General features: G+C 34.1%; 1 protein-coding gene and 1 pseudogene across 1 annotated transcript; both read right to left on the bottom strand.

The window, feature by feature from the left end:
* Positions 1 to 274: 274 nt before the first annotated feature.
* LOC133286423 (pentatricopeptide repeat-containing protein At3g22470, mitochondrial-like) lies at positions 275 to 1,022 on the bottom strand. Its single transcript, XM_061483843.1, has 2 exons — positions 785 to 1,022; positions 275 to 669 (listed from the first exon to the last, which is right to left on the bottom strand). Exons 1-2 carry the CDS (start codon positions 1,020 to 1,022, stop codon positions 275 to 277), a joined length of 633 nt encoding a protein of 210 aa, XP_061339827.1.
* Positions 1,023 to 1,719: 697 nt separating this feature from the next.
* On the bottom strand, positions 1,720 to 14,723 carry LOC133286433 (pentatricopeptide repeat-containing protein At1g62910-like; annotated as a pseudogene).
* Positions 14,724 to 20,424: the final 5,701 nt, after the last annotated feature.

Here is a 20,424-nt window from a genome sequence, read left to right on the forward strand (position 1 = left end):
ACCTTGATCTCTCGCTTAAGTTGGCCTTTCCCTATCATTTCACCAAGAAGCTTCCCTGCCTTTTCTTTCTCATTTTTGTTTAGAAGAGAGCGAATAATTGTTTCTTAAGTTACAACATCAGGCAGGTAATCATTCACTTTCATTTTTGAAAATAAAGTTGTAGCTTCATCAATCAAGCCATGTTTGCATAACCCATTGATCATAATATTATGAGTCCAAACATCTAGACTATAGCCATTGATCAAAAGATGATGAAAAAACTCTTCTGCAGTCTTCAGTCTTCAGTCTTCAGTCTTCCCCCTTTGCACGAAACATTCAGAAGACTATTGTATGCAAACACATCTGGACGAATTCCTTTGTTAAAAATTTTCTGAAACAATGCAATTACCTCATCAAGATGTTGTGCTTTGCATAGAGCATCCAACAACATACTGTAAGTAATTAAATTAAGGGCTTGACCATTTCCATGCATCTCATTTACAATATCTTGCACACATGTTATTCTCCCAGATTTGCACAAGCCATAGATAAGAGAATTGTATGTTATAGTATCAGGAACTAAATTTGTGCGACACATTTCTTTGAAGAGAGTTAGAGCTTCATCCACCTTTTTATTTTTGCAATATCCATTAATCATAATGTTATAACTATTAACATCTGGTGTCAAACCTATTTTGTCCATATAATCAAATAGCTTTCTTGCCTCATTCACTTTATTGATTAAATATCTTTTGTCCATAACAATGGATTAAGATGCTCAAACTAAAACTGGAAGGAGTGATACCCCTAGACTCCATAAGGGCAAAAAGTGAAATAGCAGTTCGGTATTCTTTCATCTTAACAATAGACCCTAAAATCTTGTTAAATTCAATAACGGATGGAGGATGACATTTAGCGAGAGTGGTAACGAAAGAGGAGACAGCATCATCAATGTTACGAAACCCACAAGTTGGGGAATGAGAATATAACCTCGAAGAGAAGTGGAATTTGGAAAGAGCATACCTCGTTGTTGTATTCAACATTGTGGAGTGTTGTGTTAATGCTAAATGTTCCTCTTCTCTCGATGGTTACTCTAAGTTGAGAAACTCCCTATGTAGAAATGGATGAATAATTTAATGACTTGTTTTGTTTAGGGCTTGATGAATACTAATGCATAGATAAAAGTGAATGAATTAGTTGTTATTAGATTTTGATAGTATGAAATAAATAGAATAATTGAACAGTATTGTGAGGGAGATATATTGAATATTGAGAATAAGCGGATGAAAAACAGGATGATGAAAGAGATGTTCTGTCTGTCTCAACGTAATTATTGGTAGTAAGTAATTTTTGGTTAGGGTTTTGGATAAAGCAAAATAAGAAAAATGTCTTATTTAAATAAGAAAAAAAGGAAACTAAATATGATGGCTAATCAACCCCTTTGATTAATGCCCCCATTACTTCTCAATCATATGGGGTAATTTTATTTTATTTTTATCCAATCAATTCAATTGATTGGTTTCCCTAATTTTAGCCAATCAATCTAATTAATTGGTTTCCTTTTTTTTCTCTATTGTTATCAAATATAATTTCATGACTATATTTAAATTCAAATTTTAAAATTAGAATTTAAATTAGTTTTATTTTTATTAATTTGTGTGTGACTATAGGCTTTCAAAGTTTGATGCATGAAAGATTTCATCTTCTAGCTGTTACATGCCTATTACCATCAACACAATCTTATCTCATAGAACAAGAGAAATGATTGTTGAAAATAATTGTTTCGCAAGTTACAACATTAGGCAGGCAATCATTGACTTTCATTTTTGAAAATAAAGCTGTTGCTTCATCAAACAAGCCGTGTTTACAGAACCCATTGATCATAATATTATAAGTCCAAACATCTATACGGCAACCATTGTTCAAAAGATGATGAAAAAACTCTTCAGCAGTCTTTAGTCTCCCACCTTTGCACAAACCATTCAGAAGAATATTGTTTGCATACAAATTTGGACGTATTCCTTTGTTAACAATTTGCTGAAATAATTCAATTGCCTCATCAAGGTGTTGGGCTTTGCATAGAGCATCTAACAAGATGCTGTAAGTAATTAAATCAAGGGCTTGACCATTTTGATGCATATCATTTACAATATCTTGCACACATGTTATTCTCCCCGATTTGCACAAGCCATCAATAAGAGAACTGTATGTTACAGTATCTGGAACTAAATTTTTGTGACGCATTTCTTTAAAGAGAGTAACAGCATCATCTACCCTTTTATTTTTGCAATACCCATCAATCATAATGCTATAACTATTGACATCTGGTGTCAAACCTATTTTGTCCATATCATCAAATAGCTTTCTTGCCTCATTCACTTTTTTGATTAAAAAGTATCCATCCATCAAAGCACTGCAAGTCACAACATCAGGCTTAGGACCTCTTTCCAACATCGTATCAAATATCTTTTGGGCTTCTATTATTCTTCCTTCTTTACATAATGCATCAATCAAAATGTTAAGAGTATATAGGTCTGGGTTGATGTATTGTTGAACCATTTCATTCAGCAATCGAGCTGCTTTTTGTAATTGACCAAGACAGCAGAAACCATGAATTAGAGAATTGTACGTGACTACATTAGGAGAAATTCCTTGGGCAATGGCCTTAGAAAACAAATTGTTAGCCTCGGCTACAAGCCCATCTTTGCATAACCCATCAATGATTGTATTGTACATGACTAAATCAGGCCTAATCGATTGCCTCTCCAGCTTTTGCAGCAACTCAATGGCAGCTCTTACTTCTCCCATTTTACATAAACCGTTGATCAATGTCCCATAACTAACCTCATTAAGAAGAAATCCAAATGCTCTTACCCTGTCATGAAATTCCACTAAGACAGAGTCCTTTCATTAGGGTTGTCAAAGTAATGGTATTCATTTCGTAACCCATCTTGATAATCTTACCCAAAACAGAAAAAGCAAAATCCATCCGACCCGAGTGGCAATAACAATTGATCAAGATGTTGAAACTAAAAATGCAAGGAGTGATATCCCTAGACTCCATAAGAGCAAAGAGTGAAATAGCAGTTGGGTATTCTTTCTTCTTAACAATAGACCCTAAAATCTTATTAAATTCAATAATGGGTGGAGGATGACGCTTAGCGAGAGCGGACATGAAAGAGGAGACAGAATCATCAATGTTACGAAATCCAAAAGTAGTGGATTGACAATATGACCTCATAGACAAAGAGAAGCAGTAGAATTTGGAAAGAGCATACCTCGTTGTTGTTGGATTCAACATTGTGTTAATGTTAATGTTATCTTCACAATCCTTCCTGCTTTCACCGCTATATTCCCAACTGCGTAGGTCACTCGCTGTGTAGAAATGGATGGATGTTTTGTTTAAGGCGAAAGGAATGATAAATAATGTATAAGCTGGACTGGATGTTCGGTAGATTTTTTTATTTATTTATTAAGTTGAGTAGATTTTTAGTACAAAAATTTTTGCTACTACATGTTTTAGAAAATGACTTAAAAAATATGTTAATTGTTCGACTTTTTGGTTTCACTATTGTAGTTTTTACAATAATTTTTCTAATATTATAAAGGGAAAAAATAATCCTATAATTTTGTTTTGAAACACTTATCCCTTATGCTTTTTTTAATAACTTACTCTTATGATTTTTTTTTCATTCAAATATATCTTTAATTTCGTTAGAAACTTAATTAATCTACGTATTTTACTTATTTTAGAAAAAGAAAATAAACTATAACAAAATTGAAGAAAATTAAAAAAAATTAGATGAAATACTTTGAAAACATATAATACTTACAGAAAAAATTAAAAGTAGAAAAATAAAAATAGAAAAAATTAAACATGCCTAAATTAAAAAAAAAATAACTCAAAAAAATAAAAAAGAGGGCTAAATATGTTGAAAATTTACAACAATGACACAAAAGATAAAAAGTAAAAAAAAAAAAAAAGTGTCTATAGTCTTAATCAAAAAGAAAAAAATAAACCGAAGAAAAAAAAGACAAAAGAAAAAATAAGTATTGTATGTTTTAGACATATTTTATTTTAGTTTTTCTTTTTCTTTGTTTGTTCTGCTTCTTTATGATCTAGATATATTTGACCTTTTTTTTATTCCATATTTTTTCACTTCAAGTCTTTTCTATTATTATTTAAAGAAATAAAAAGAATAAGATAAAAAATAGGAGGAAAAAAATCAATTTTTTAAATTCCAACATATTTGGTCTTATTTTTTCTTCTATTTTTTGTCTTCAGTCTATTTTCTTCTTTTTTATTTAGACTATTTTTGTTTTTTACTTTTAACATTTTCTATTACCATCATAAGTTTTCAACATATGTGGTGTTATTTTTTTTTCCTCAATTTATTTATTTTTCTTTTTTTAATTTAACATATTTGATCTTTTTTCTTATAATTTTCTTTTTTTAGTCTTTTTTGTAAGTGTTGTAAGTTTATAACATATGAGACATTTTTCTTTTCTATCCTTGGTCTATTTTTTCTAAGAAGAGTAAAATAGTTTAAATTAGTTAAGTTTCTACGGTGTTAAGGATGAGTTTGGATTAAAAATCATAGGGTTTTTTTTTGAACTTTTTCTTATTATGAAAGATGAATATATATCGATTCAGGGACCTCTGAGAATCTTGGTAAATATAATCATTGAAATGACGAATGTTGTCTCGGTCACTTTATCTTGAATCTTTTATCGGATGAAGTGGAAGTTAATTTCATATGCTTGGTACTCTCTTGAAATATTGTGTTAGAAGATGTGTACGCTACATGATTGTTACAAATCAATTTCAGATGTTCATAGAGACTTTGTTTTTTAATCAATTGCTTTAACCAAATAATCTCACAAGTTGTAGCTTCCATTACTCAATATTCAACCTCTACACTTGACTTAGCTACCACAGTTTGCTTCTTACTCCTCCAAGAAATTAGATCTCCTCTAAAGAGGACACAATAGCCTGAAGTGGATTGTCTAGCTGAAGGAGAACCTGCCCAATATGTATTTAAGTAGCTACAAACCTCAACATACCCCATATCTTTATATAATAAGCCTTTTTCTGGTGCTCTTTTGATGTATTGGAGAATTCTAATAACTGCATCCTAATGGGAATCACGAGAAGAATCAAGGAATTGTTGTGTCATACTAATTGCAAAAGAGATATCTGCTCTTGTAGTAAGATAATTCAACTTCTCAACCAGTATTCGATAACAACCAAGATCTATAAGAGGATTTCGCTCATTTTGCAAGTTAACACAACACAATACGAATAACCTGCAACTTTAAAGTGTATCATTTATTACACAAGTTGACATGACACGATAACCTGTTAATCTCAAAGTGGGTTGTTGGAGGCGTAATAACTATGTGTAAGTATTTAATAAACACAATTATTATTAGCCATTAGAATGCTTATTCCCAAGTAAGTATTTGAATATTTTCTTTCTTTGAAGGAAGTGTTAGAATACTTTTTAGTCTAGTAAATTATTTGAATATCCATTAAAAAATTATTTGAATACTTCTTGATAGAAGTCAATTATGCAACAAAATCAAGTCCAATTCAATTCTACCAAGAGGAAGGTTATACTTACAACTTTTTCTTTACAACAATATCTTAACACAATTAATTTCCATCAATCAGCGATTATGATTTTCGCAAATAAAACTCATTAATTAATTATTAATTCACAATAAATGATAACCGTTGATTGACAAAAATCAACGGTGTTAAGATATGGTTGTAAGGGCATGTTTGATGCATAGTATAGGATAAAGCCTGATAGTATAAGACCTGATTGTATAAGACCTGATTAAATTTTAATACTATCCAGCGTTTGGTATGATATTGTATAAGATAATATCCTCCAATATTTTAAAAATTAATATATTAAAAAAATTATTTTAATATATAAATATTGAAATGATATATTAGTTCTTCGGAATTGTACTTGCAAGCAATATTAATACATCAATCCCTTATCATGCCTAATCCACCACTCCTAGGCAGGATTAAGTTATACATCATTTTGATGTATAAAGGGGTCATGCTGTATAAGCTTATATTATACGATGGTCACACCACACAACTGAAAATGTCATAACGTATAGTATAATCTTATACTATCAGGCCTTATACATCACACCAAACAGGCCGTAGGAGATTGTAAAAAAAAAAAGGTTATAAATATAACCTTCCTCTTCTAACAAACCTCAAATTTAAAAATAGAATTTGAAAGTGCACTTTTCCCTATTTAAAAACAAATTTTGCAATAAGCTTCATGTAGTCCTAACGTTTCTCTCTCCCTCTCTCGATTTTTTTTTTTTAATGAAATATTTAAAGAAACACTTGGAAACAAATTGGATATAGATTCCCAAATTTTAGAAAACGAATAAGACAATCCATAATGAAATATTTTGCAAGTTAACCGAATGAGAGTTTACAAATAAGACAAATTGAAATAAACCAAATTACTAACTAATTGGATAAGCATTTATAAACTAGATTAATAAACAACCATCTCACCTAGCAGCTCAAGTTGGTAAGTGATAAGTCTCTAATAATTTTGTATTATATCTCTTTAATATCTCTCATACAAAAATCATTTGAATTTGAAACGGTACATGCCCATTTTTTATTGATGCTTGTATCGTTTTATCCTATACCTATCAAATTGGTACGGGAGCTCTTGATTGAAAGAGCTATAGCTACCATAGCTATGAGATTGGAAGAGGATTTAAAAGAGTTGCCTTACAAGTTTGGGAAAATGGATGTGATAGTGATTGAGTTCATGGAAACTCCACCTGATCTGAGTGTGTTCGCTTGTTTAATGACTTAACATGCTTATTGCAAATGCTATGTCAAGTCTAGTGTGGTTCATGTTTGAAAATTGAACAAAGTTACTTATTATCACAGCATTTTCTCAATAATTAATATAAAACTAATTAAAAATGATGTGTTAAAATTTTAGTAAATGTTAATGAAATTAAGACTAAAAGTACATATCAGATAATTTCATATAATTTAGATATTAAGTATGAAAATTACCTAATGACAAGAAGTAATAAATATTCAATAATAATTATTAATAAAAGTAATTATTATTCAATATTCGTTACTTGAGAAAGAAATACTTTAAAAATAAATCAATGTAAATGCATATTACTAAATACTATTATATATATATATAAATACTTCTCTAGCCACTTGAAATAAACTTATCTCAAGCCAAACACTTATAACTATGAATTACGGGTAATACATATTTATAACGTTAAAGTTACTTTTTTTTCTCTTTCTCCACATCAGTAAACAAGTTCTGAAAGACGTCTGAAGAGAAAGAAAAAAGTAACTTTAACATTATAACTATGTACTATACGGAAGTGGATCCTTTCATGTGGAAAAGTAGTCATGTGGTCATATTTTTTGATCACAACCACTCATTTAAAAATTATACACTTTTCTCTTTCTTATCTCATCATGAATGAGTGGTTGTGATCAAAAAACATGATCACATGACCACTTTTTCACATGAGAGGATCCACTCCCGTACTACACATAGTACATAGTTATAAAAGGGAGCTTGAAATAAGTTTATCTCAGATGGTCAGAGAAATGTTTAACCCATATATATATGTGAGATCTATTTATCTCATGTTGCATGAGATAATTATCTCATGTAACAGAGACAAGATAGTATGGTCCACCATTTAAAAAAAAGGAAAAAAGAAAAAATAGTGAACCCCATTATTTTGTCTATATATATATATATATATATATATATATATATATATATATATGAGATTATATTTTCTTATGCAATATGAGATAAGATATCTCATGTTACACTCACAAACTTATGTGAATCCCATTGCACAGAAAAAGAGAAAAAACAATTTGAAGTGAGTTTCACGTCTTTTTGAGTGTGCAAGAGAGACTTATTCTCTCCTATCACGTGATGCTAATATTTCCCTATCACATAAAAAATGCATGAAAGATTTCAAAGTAACTATAGGCTTTCAAAGCTTGATGCATGAAAGATTTCATCTTCTAGCTGTTACATGCCTATTCCCATCAACACAATCTTATCTCATAGAACAATAGAAATGCCCCCTTTTCTGCTAAATTGTTCCGTTCATTGTTGAAATATTAGGTTTACCTTTTTATTCAGCATAAGAGGGAATACCGGCTATTCTTCTTATCTTTTGATAGTTACCTGGATAGTTACCTTCCAAATTCACTCCTCAAACGTATAAAGCTTACGTCATGAATTAAAATACCAAATTAAATAGGGACAAGTTATATTTACAAACTTTTTTGTTTACAAACTATAATATATTCTCCCGGGAGAATACAAACTTTTACAAACTACACTATGTTCTCCCGGGAGAATACAGTGTAAATTGTAAAAAAATTCAAAAAAGTTTGTAAACGAATCATGTCCCAATTAAATATAGGATTTTATAAGAGTTATGTTGTAGGAAAAGTGATTGTGTAATGTTATAGAGATTCGTTTTGCGTGCCTTAATTTTTTATTTATTTTTTTGTTTTAAAAAGTGTGGGCCCCACAAAATGTTGTGAGGGTAGGAAAGTTTGTTGTGTTGTGTTAAAGGATAAAACGAAAACCCTTAAATATATGTTTGTTTGGGGTCCCTACATACAAACTGCATATACAACATAAACTAGCATTGACTCGATGATATCCCCTTCACTAAACTAATTTAACTACATTCAAATTCAGTACCTCAGTTTACCCTTTGGCGTGAAAGACCATTTAGCCTAATTTCATATTTGAACCAAAACGAGAACTGAAATTTACGATTGTACAAACAAGAAAATAGATTTAAAATAAGATAGAGACATAAAAAAAGAGGGAAGAAAAAGCTTTATTTTTGTTTTTAATTTTTTTCCATATCAAAGCAAGTAGTAAGCCCAAGATGTTTCGAGGTGAAGTTCTAGTGGAAGGAGAGATTCCCCTAAATTCCATCAAAGCACAAAGTGAAATAACAATAGGGAAGTGTTTCATATTAACAATAGATCCTAAGATCTTGTTAAATTCCACTATGGATTGAGGATGACACTTGGTGATAGTGATCATGAATTAGGACACAGCATCATCAATGTTTTGAAAACCCACAAGTTCTGAAATGAGTATGTAACCTCACGGACACATACAGTCGCAGGGTGGGTGTAGCTCAAAGAGAAGTGAAATTTGGAATTGGACCAGATATTGAAAGGTAATCAAAACCATAAATAAAAGCTCCACTAGTTTAGTCATAAGTTATCCACTAATCAACAAATTTTCCCTAAACAAGATTGCCTATTGTATTCACAGGCAAGAAAATGTTTTCTTTGAATAAGCCAAAAGCTCAAGAAAATCAGGGCATTCATAAATTTAGAGTTAAAAAAAGCTAAGCAACAATGGAAATCCAAGAATTTAATGAATCTTCATCATACATTACATTAAAAATGGTACCACTGAAATGTGAGAAACCCTGTAGTATAAAGGCAACCCGGTAAAATCCAAATAATGAAGACATGCAAAAAAGCAAACATAGGACATGTTTACCAATAATAGCCATCAAACATTCAAATTTTCCAAGAGCAAAGCATACAAACTTTTAGATAAGACGAGGAGATCACACAATTAAAACCAATTAATAACATTTCCGTAGTGCAGACTAACGTTGCTTTACACCAAGCCTAATTCTTTAACCAATCCAAAGGCATACATACCTTTGAGACAGCTAAGGAAAGAAAGTGCATGATACTTATGCAATCCTCAATATGTTAGGGGAAAAGAAATATCCACTTTAAAACAATAGCCTTAGTTCACAGCCGGCTTCCACAACAGACTTGCGGTCAGCTCATTGAGAATATCAAGAGAAAGGAAACACCTTTTGTAAGGCGATAGAAAGACTGACAATGTAAATATTTAGTCTTCAAGAAGAGAAAAAAAAATCTATTCAGAGCAGAGCTAACAAAATAGAGATACTATAGAGTACATAGTATTACCATAAAATTAAAATGTAAACCTTCTATAAAACTTTTGTAACATTTGAAAAGAAATTTTTTCTCTTTTCAGAGAAGTAATATAAAACCACCACTCCCCATTCAACCCCAACAAGTGTGGGCAGAGGTAAGGAAAATTCTTGTTTATAGCCCTACCCTTACATTTTTGCAGAGAGAAAGTTCCCTAGATGTGAACTTATGGCCTTTCAATCGCATAGTAGTAACTTTAGCACTCCTCGAAGCTCAACCTCTTTAGAGAAATTTAGAGAAGTAATATAATGACAAAAAAATTGCAAAAACCTTAAGAAGTTTCATTTGACATTGCAAATAAAGTATATCATAGCACCAGGGGAAAAAATGAACATGTTTCTGCTTTGGTTTTATCACTAATGGTAAAATGAGTTAAGGTTTAGAGATAAATAAACATCGAATAGTCACATCAATCTTGGCTTGGTTTTTAATATATTAAGTCGGATACAATTGTAGAATAAAATGATAATAAGTGAGGACTCAATATTTGGGACACTATCCAAGCATTTGAACTGAAACACTACCGGCAATCAATGACTTAGAACACCGCAACAGTCAATTAAACTGACTAGGATATAGAAAGGCTGAGAATGTACATATTATATTATACTATCTAGTCTTCAAGATGAGCATAGTTCCTTTTGTAGAATCTGTTCCATCTCCCAGGGAATAGTAGACATTGGATCCTGAATAGAAGACGAGAAAAAATTATCTATTCAGTGCAGAGCTAACCATAAAGAGATACTATAAAGGATATAGTACTACCATAAAACTAAATCCAAACTTTCTATAGAACTCTCAGTACATTTGAACAGTTATTTTTCTCTTTTCAGAGAAGTAATATAATGGATTTTTTTTCCCATAAAACCTTAAGAAGTTAGATTTGACATGCAAATAAAATATGTGTATGATAACATTTTCATAGCAGCAGGAAAACCATAACAAAAATATAGGGAAGTGAAAATGAACATGTTTGTATTTTGTTTTTATCACTCATGGTAAAATGAGTTAAGGTTTAGAGAAGTGAACATTGAACAGTCACACCAATCTTACCTTGGTTTCTAATATATCAAACCTGATACAATTGTAGATAACAAGTCTAAACTCAATCTTTAAGACACTATCTAGACAACAATGACTAAGAACACTGCAACAGTTAATTAAACTAATTAAGTGCATTATCACATAAACCAAGCAAAGGCAGCACCACAGGGGTGATGTAAGTTCAACATATAAATATAAGATACTTAGAGCATATTAATTCAAAACAAGATTCTTCAAGCAATCTAAGAAAATAAAACACTAAAAAAAAGTAAGAGTTACATGAAACTTATCTCTCCAAGTTCTCTACCTTTAGCAGGCCTTTATCGATCATTTCACGAAGAAGCTTCTCTGCCTTTTCTTTCTCATTTTTATTTAGAAGAGCACGAATAATTGTTTCATAAGTTACAGCATTAGGCAGGCAATCACTGACTTTCATTTTCGAAAATAAAGCTGTTGCTTCATCAGTCAAGCCGTGTTTACATAATCCATTGATCATAATAGTATAAGTCCGAACATCTAGATTATAGCCATTGATCAAAAGATGATGAAAAAACTCTTCTGCAGTCTTTAGTCTTCCCCCTTTTGCACAAACCATTCAGAAGAATATTGTATACGTCCATATCTGGACGTATTCCTTTGTTAACAATTTTATGAAATAATGCAATTGCCTCGTCAAGGTGTTGGGCTTTGCATAGAGCATCTAACAAGATATTGTAAGTAATTAAATTAAGGGTTTGACCATGTTGATGCATCTCATCTAAAATATCTTGCACACGTTATTCTCCCAGATTTGCACAAGCCATCAACAAGAGAATTGTATGTTACACTATTTGGAAATAAATTCTTATGACGCATTTCTTTAAAGAAAGTTACAGCTTCATCCACCATTTTATTTTTGCAATGTCCATTAATCATAAAGGTATAAATATTAACATTTGGTGTCAAACCTATTTTGTCCATATCATCAAATAGCTCTCTTGCCTCATTCACTTTATTGATTAAAAAGTATCCATCCATTAAAGCACCGTGAGTCACAACATCAGGCTTAGGACCTCTTTCCAACATCATATCAAATATCTTGTGGGCTTTTATCATTCTTCCTTCTTTACATAATGCATCAATCAAAATGTTAAGTGTATATAGGTTTGGGTTGATGTTTTGTTCAACCATTTCATTCAGCAATCGAGTTGCCTCTTTCAATTGACCGACACAGCAGAAACCATGAATTAGAGAATTGTATGTGACTACATCAGGAGAAATTCCCTGGGCAATTACCTTAGAAAACAAATTGCTTGCCTCAGTTAAAAGCCCATCTTTGCATAAGCCATCAATGATTGTATTGTACATTACTAAATTGGGCCTAATCGGTTGCCTCTCCAGCTTTAGCAGCAACTCAACGACAGCTCTTACTTCTCCCATTTTACATAACCCATTTATCAATGTCCCTAATGCTCTCACCCTGTCATGATATTCCTGAGCTTCCCTAATCTTCCCATTTAGACAGAAAAAGCAAAATCCATCCGACCCGAGTGGCAGTAACAATTGATCAAGATGTTCAAACTAATAATGGAAGGAGTGATTCCCTTAGAGTCCATAAGAGTAAAGAGTGAAAGAGCAGTAGGGTATGCTTTCATCTTAACAATAGATCCCAAAATCTTATTAAATTCAATTACAGACGGAGGATGACGCTTAACGAGAGCGGACATGAAAGAGGAGACAGCATCGTCAATGTTATGAGAATGAGGAGAATATAACCTAATCAAGGACAGAGAAGCAGTGGAAGATTGAGTGAATCTCAGAGAAAAGTGGAATATGGAAAGAGCATACCTCGTTGTTGTGTTCAACATAGTCGAGTCGTCTGTTAATGTTAATGTTAATGTTAATGTTATCTTTTCACCGCTGGGTTCCGCTTCTCTCTGTGCTTGTTACCCTATGTTGAGAAGATGGTAGCTCACTCCGTCCAAGATGAACAAATGTCTTAATTAGACAACAATTTTGTTTTGTTTATTTTAAAAAAAAATCTTAGAAAGCAATTTTGGGAGAAGCAAGTTTTTTTTTTAAAAAAAAAGAAGAAGAAATGACCGAAATGATATTGTGTATAAAAATCACATTAATATTGCATAAAAATAAATTTTTAGTACAAATTAAACTTTTTAACCATTGCTCCAAAATTGGATGGTATTTCAGGTTAGGAACTGGACCTACTTAGAATTCTAAAATCTTTCTTTTTTTACGAGTATTTTCGACAAGCCTCATAGGCCATGAGCCTGGATTGTGGGTTTAAACCCACAATCCTTTCCTACTCGGTCATATTCACGATCACCTCTTAATTACATAATACAACCACGATTTCTATAACTGTCAAGGATCCCACGTTTTGTGCAAATCCTTCATGTAAAGGCTATATAAGCATAGAAATACCACAGGAAGAGGGACTCATAGTCAACATCGGATATATAGCATTTTAGCACTTCACCTACAGATAGACCATACACCCCAGACCTTATTCGTTACCTATACCCTTCACATATTTACCTTTATCCTTATTGGTGTTCACTCAGAACATCTAGCGCCGTTTGTGGGAACTGTAAAATTTTATTCCTACCTCTTACAATGGCTAATAAGGGCAGTCACCAATATCGAACCGAAAATGAACCGCTCCCTACTGATGATGAGAAGGATTCTTTCCAATCTAAATCTAATGCTAGGAGTTGTTCCCTTAACACTATAGGGCGAGCATTGCTCCAATTGGTAGAAGATCAATGAGCCTTTTTCAGACAACGACACCAGGATGGAAGGAGGAGGAGAGGCCATGACGTGGAAATACGCCTCAACAAGGGAACCGAGCTAGAGCCTCGAGATCCCCTGCTCCAAGTTATATATTATTGTCTCCCCCTCGGGGATAGGACAATGTCCGTCGTGAAGATAATCCACGAACTGCCGGCACCATTCGCATGGAGATCACCAATTAATTGGCATGAAAACTCCTCCATCCAGGAGCCCGCCATAAAGGCAAGCCAACAGGAGTAGAGGTCATGAGGTTAGCATGGGGAATCAAGAATAAGTACATGCAGAGTACACTCGCGTGACCGAGTCGATGATTTATTATGAAGAGAGAAGGAGGAATGATAGAAGAGAAGGCAGACCTTAGGACTATGGGCATCATCATGCCCGCCAGATGGAAGTTCAAAATGATGATCCTAGTATGCCCGTCAAATAGAGAACTATTATTACAATGATCACGAGCATCACCATACCCGCCAGACAGAGAACCAATATGATGGTCACGAGCATCACCATGCTCTCCACATGGAGAATCAGCACCAGGAACACGGATATCATTATGCTCGTCAACTGGGTAATCATTATGACGAATACAGGAATTATAATGCCCGTCAACCGGAGGACCAAATTGTCTACCCTGCTCATCAGGGATTTCATGGTGGTTACCAAGTCCCACCACCATAACATGGATTGCAGGCAATTTACCCAAGCCCTGTACACTCAGGGGCGTTTCCTGGATGACCATATCAACGAAACCAACACATGATAGTGTCACCACGGGAACTTTTCCAGTATCAACCTTTCCCGCCGCAGTTCCATGCTGGACCGGCAGTACCAGGATCATCTGAAACTCCTCTAACTTGGAGGTTGAGAGCGGAGCCCATTCCGGCTTGGTTTAAGCAACCAAATGACTTGAAGGCATTTGACGGAAGTTCAGACCCAAGGGAGTTTATTATCGTCTTCCGAGCGGCGATGTCACTATGTGGGGAGGCAACTTTTTTACTTTGTAAGAGTTTTCCCGTTTTCTTAAGGAAGCAGGCTCTGGAGTGGTTTACTACAATTCTAGAGAACTGTATTGATAGTTGGTCAGACTTAGCGTTGCGTTTTACCCTGCAGTTCGCTCATTTCGGACCTTAATCAAAGATTATCCATAATCTTTGTGGGGTAATACAAAAGCTCGAGGAGAAGTTGAGAGAGTATTATAAGAGTTTTCAAGCACCTAGGCAAGTTTATGGCCTGGAAAATCAAATGTATCTATTGTTGTTTATGACTGGGTTACAATCTGCAGCCTGGCTAACTCTCTTGCAAAAAAAAGACCGGCCACGAAGGAGAAGTTGTTAGACAAAATTCGGAAGTACATTGATTTGGAGGAGTTCCAAGCATCCCAGAGGTAGATTTAACATGGTTTTCGAGAAACTGCTCAGAACCAATGACCAGATAGACCCACTGGCAGGGGCTAGGGGGAAGAAAGAAGACCCTGGTTAATAGGAGAAAGATTTTGGGAGGAATTTAAGGGATAACATAACCTTTTAAATACTTCTCGGGAACAAATTTTGAAGGAAGTAATGAACATGGAGATGAGGAACGTGCAGAGGCCGTCTATCATCAGGTCGCCTTATGCTCAAATAGACAGAACCAAGTGGTGCGAGTTTCATAGGTGTTATGAGCACATAACAAATAAGTGCTTCAATTTGTGAGATGCAATTAAGCAATGATTAGGGAAGGCAAGCGTCAAAAATATGTTAGAAGGGGAGGACCAGATGGCTGTAAAGAAGGACAAATAAGAAGGAAAAAGTTAGATAGAAGCTGGAGCCCACCTGGTAAAAGAAGGAAGGGGACAAATAAAGAGCAGAAAATGGAGCCGCTTCTTCGTCATTCAGCCAAGCACAAGTCAGACCATTTGTACGATAGCCGGAGGACGCGCAGGTGAAGGAGAGTCAAGCAATGCTCGAAAGAAACGGGGGGCTTATTGTTCTGGGTTTATATCCAGGCTAGCCCAATGCATTCGACTAGGAGCCGGACCTATTTAGACCTCTAAGATCCTTTTATTCGGACGAGTAATTTTGACAAGCCTCATAGGCCATGACCCTGGATTGTGGGACTTTAGGCCGGGAGCCCGGATCATGGGTTTAAACCTACAATCTTTTCCCACTCAATCACATTCACTATCACCTCTTAACTACTTAATAGAATCACGGTTTCTATAACTGCCAAGGATCCCATGTTTTTTGTAACTACTGCATGTAAAGGCTATATAAGCATAGGAATAACACAGGGAGAGGGACTTGCAATCAACATCGAATATATAACATTTTAGCAATTCACCTATAGATACACCATACACCTTATACCTTATTCGTTACCTATACCCTTCAGATATTTACCTTTATCTTAGTTGGTGTTCACTAAAAAAAGATGGAATTCAAAGTGGAATCAGGGAATAATTGTGGAGCAAAATATATACATCGGTTAGTGTTAAAAGAGTTAGTTTATACTTTCATATCATCAAGGATACACTCTTCTCAAAAGGTAACACTGCCATGTCTGCCATATTGCTCCTTATTGGAATATTATCTTCCACTTGAGTAGAATTTACGGCTCTATATAGTGCTCTATCTCAAAATAATGGATAGATGCCTTGTCTCAACTATACACCGCTCTCTGTCTTTCTCTTTTAATTTAATTTACCAAAGTCGTAATTACATGAGCCACCAAATTATATTACAACAAAGAACAAACTGTATAAGTATAGAAGTTCTCTATGAGAATGTGCCTATCTCTTAACTTCCACTATTTTCCCTTGGAGTTTAAAATAATTTAGACTAGAACCTCCTAGTTAGATACGAACCAAGCATCACAAGGACGATAAAGTTATCCCTATCAAATTTATAACAGTTCCGTACTAGAGTGGGAACTTGAGACCACTACTTAAGATCTAACAATCTTCTCCTAGTGCTTGGTGATATGGCATCAAAATCAAACTTTTATCTAAACGTGGCATACACATATAACTAGACTTATATTCATTATTTATTTATGGGTTTGTTTTTTGTGATGTTACTTTAGATAACTTTATCTAATATTCATCAAAACAACGTCGTTTTGGGACGGAAATCATGGTATTTTTGTAATTTTAATTTATTTCAGGGTTATAATAGTCTTTATCACTCTTATTTTTTTAATTTTTCAACCCCAAAACGACGTCGTTTCGATGAACATTAGATAAAGTTATCTAACGTAACATCGAAAACTTTTTTCCCTTTATATTTATTTATTGAAAGACTTGTATTCATTATTTTGATATGGAGATAATTGACTTAATAAAGATTTGCAAAAATGAGTTTAATGCAATGAACACCCTCAATAATACATTGATCAAGAGAGGTTGGAGCCTTGGAGGCATAATAAATAAATATATATAAATTTCCAACAAAACAATAGTCGTTACTAAATCTTAGGTGCTACCAGAAAGAAGGTATTGAAATAATTTTGGATAAGTAATGAAAAAACCTTTTGTTCCAGTAAAATATTCAAAAAAAATTCTTTTTTTTTTACAGAAGCCAAATATGTAGCAGATTTCAGCCTATTTTTTATTCTAATGACTTTCACCTGATTCAAATGCATATTCTTGACTTGGGAAATTATTGTAAGGTTTCAAATTATATCAAGCACACTTCCAAATTGTTTTCAAGAATCAAAGGTCATGGAGTATGCAATTTGGAAAACACGTCTACTTTAATCATGCATTTGTAATCAAACACAAGTAAATTGCTCCCGGTTGTTCAATCATTTGATAAGATCTCATTAACCATTAATTTTTGTGCATCTAACAAATAAAATTTGGTGCAAAGGAAATGTGACAAACCCTGTATGTATAAAGGAAACCCAGTCAAATGCCTAGAATGAAGACACGAAGGCAAACAGAGAACACGTTTATTAATCAGACACATTCAAATTAAATTCAAAGAGAGAGCAAAGCACAAATACTTTTGGACAACATGAGGAGATAACACATACAAAACCGGGCCTGTAACCAGCAACACCATTTCCGTAGTGCATACTAATGTTGCTATACACCAAGCACAATTCTTTAACCAATCCAAAGGCGTACATCGCTTTGGGAGAGCTAAGGAAAGAAAGTGTTTGATATTTATGAAATCCTTAGTACATTAGAAGGGAAATAAACATCGACTTTAAAACAATAATCTTAGTTCACAACTAGGTTCTACAGATACGTGCTCAGCTCATTGAGAATATCAAGATACAAGAAATGCCATTCGTAAGGAGATAGAAATAATGTACACATTATTTGATACTATTTAGTGTTCAAGATTAGCATAGTTCCTTTCCAAGAATCTGTTCCTCCTCCAAGGGAATAGTTGACAAACTCGACATTGAATCCTGAATAGAAGAGAAGAAAAAAAAAATCTATTCAGAGTAGAGCTAACCAAATAGAGATATTATAAAGGATATACTACAACTATATAAATAAAATCCAAACCTTATTTAGAACTCACAGTACATTTGAACAGTTTTTTTTTTTTTAAAGACATAATATAATTGAAAAAAAAATTCAAAAAAACTTAAGGAGTTAGATTTGATGGCACTAATAAAGTATTTGTTGTAAATAATAATTATTTAGTTATTATTTAGTCATTTATTTGTTGTATTGGGCCAAGCCCATTAGGTCAAAATTAGGTCAAGTATTCTCTATAAATAGAGAACCCTTTGTACAGATTATTTACAATTCTATAATATATTAGAATACCCTTTTTCAAGTTGGTATCAGAGCTCTCGATCTGAGGGCTTTGCTTCCGCACATATTATCTTCTTTTTTAACAAAACCCTAATTTCTTTGCCTCTTGCCGCCATCAGCCGCCACCGGAAAATTTTTTCGGGGACCTTTTAGACCAAGGGGACCATTGTTGACCTTATTTTTCCTCCGATCTATCATTTTACGCACTGTTCCTCCGCCACAAACGACCGAAACACCTCCGACCGCCTCCAATTAGATCTGTCTTCACCGTTTGGACCACTTTCCGGCGACTTTTCAACCGCGACCACCCACAGACAGGTGCGTGCTCACCGGACGACCACACCAGAAAAATCTCAGCCGGCGAAGCCCCTCCACGCGCTCTCACGCGCCGCCCCTTTCCCGGCGAGAGAATACCACGCGCAGCTCCTTTCTCCGGCGCGTGCGGCCGTGTTTTTGGACCGGACCACCACCATTCTTCTCATCTTCTTGTCTTCTGTCTGGATCTGTAATTATTTTTCTGATCAGAGGTCATTTGATATTCTGTTTGGTTGATTTTATCGCTGGTTGTTAACTTTTTTTGTTAAAGAATGGCCGAGCATGATAGTTCTTCGATCTTATCTGGTAAGAGCACACGTTCTATATCTCTTCTTGCTTCTTGCACTGATTTTAGAACCTCATGGATTTTGGATTCTGGTGCAACTGATCATATGGCTTGTCGTACTGAGTTGTTTTGTTCTTATCATCCTACTATTGGTAGTCATACTATATCCGTAGCTGATGGATCCCATAAATCAGTTATTGGTTCTGGTAACATTCAAATTCAACCTTCCTTGTTTCTTAAAAATGTTCTTTATGTTCCTCAGCTTTCTACTAATCTTATCTCCACTCAAAAACTTACAACTGATTTGAATTGTTCTATCACATTTTTTCCTTCTCATTGTCTTATTCAGGATCTTACCACGAAGAAGACAATTGGAGTTGCTAATGAACAGGATGGGTTGTATCATCTCCTTCCAGACCATGCTAGCAAAAATCAGTTATTAATGACACGTCATCCTTCTACTGCAGAGTCTATGATTTGGCTCCATCACAAGCGTCTGGGGCATCCACCATTTAGTCTTTTGAAGTCTATGTTCCCCTCTCTGTTTCTCAATAAGTCGGTTGAGACCTTTCATTGTGATGTTTGTGAATTTGCAAAACACCATCGAGTGTCATTTCCTTCTAGCACTATTAAAAGCAGGGAACCTTTTTCTCTTATCCATTCTGATGTTTGGGGCCCTTCTAAAGTGCACAGCCTTTCAGATGCAAGGTGGTTTGTTTCTTTTATTGACGATTGTACTCGGATAACATGGATATACTTGATGAAAGACAAGTCTGAAGTACCAGAGATATTTATTCGGTTTCATCACATGGTTGAGACTCAGTTTGGTAAGGGTATTAAAAGACTCAGATCTGATAATGGTACTGAGTACGTCAATCAACGCCTGTCACAATTCATTTCAGACAGAGGTATGATTCATGAGCTCACATGTGTTGATACCCCTCAACAAAACGGGGTTGCTGAAAGGAAAAATCATCACCTTCTTGAAGTTGCTAGAGCACTACTTTTCCAGACATCTGTTCCTAGTTTTTATTGGGGAGAAGCAGTATTAGCTGCAACTTTTTTGATCAACCGTTTACCTTCACGGGTCCTTAACAATATCAGTCTTATTCATTCCATGACTTCCTCCTTTCCTTCTGTTCCCATATTGCAGAGCCTTCCACCAAGAGTGTTTGGATGTGTTGTCTT

The sequence above is a fragment of the Gastrolobium bilobum genome, unplaced genomic scaffold, assembly GCF_033153095.1.
Source record: "Gastrolobium bilobum isolate Gb01-03AN ecotype WA unplaced genomic scaffold, APGP_CSIRO_Gbil_v1 utg17957, whole genome shotgun sequence".
NCBI lineage: Eukaryota > Viridiplantae > Streptophyta > Magnoliopsida > Fabales > Fabaceae > Gastrolobium > Gastrolobium bilobum.

Excerpts from the sequence above, each read along its gene's own strand:
- LOC133286423 (XM_061483843.1), bottom strand. The coding sequence starts at position 1,022 with ATGTTGAATACAACAACGAGGTATGCTCTTTCCAAATTCCACTTCTCT. Across the intron at positions 670-784 it reads TGCCCTTATGGAGTCTAGGG|GTTTGACACCAGATGTTAAT; the intron begins GTATCACTCCTT and ends TGGACAAAATAG.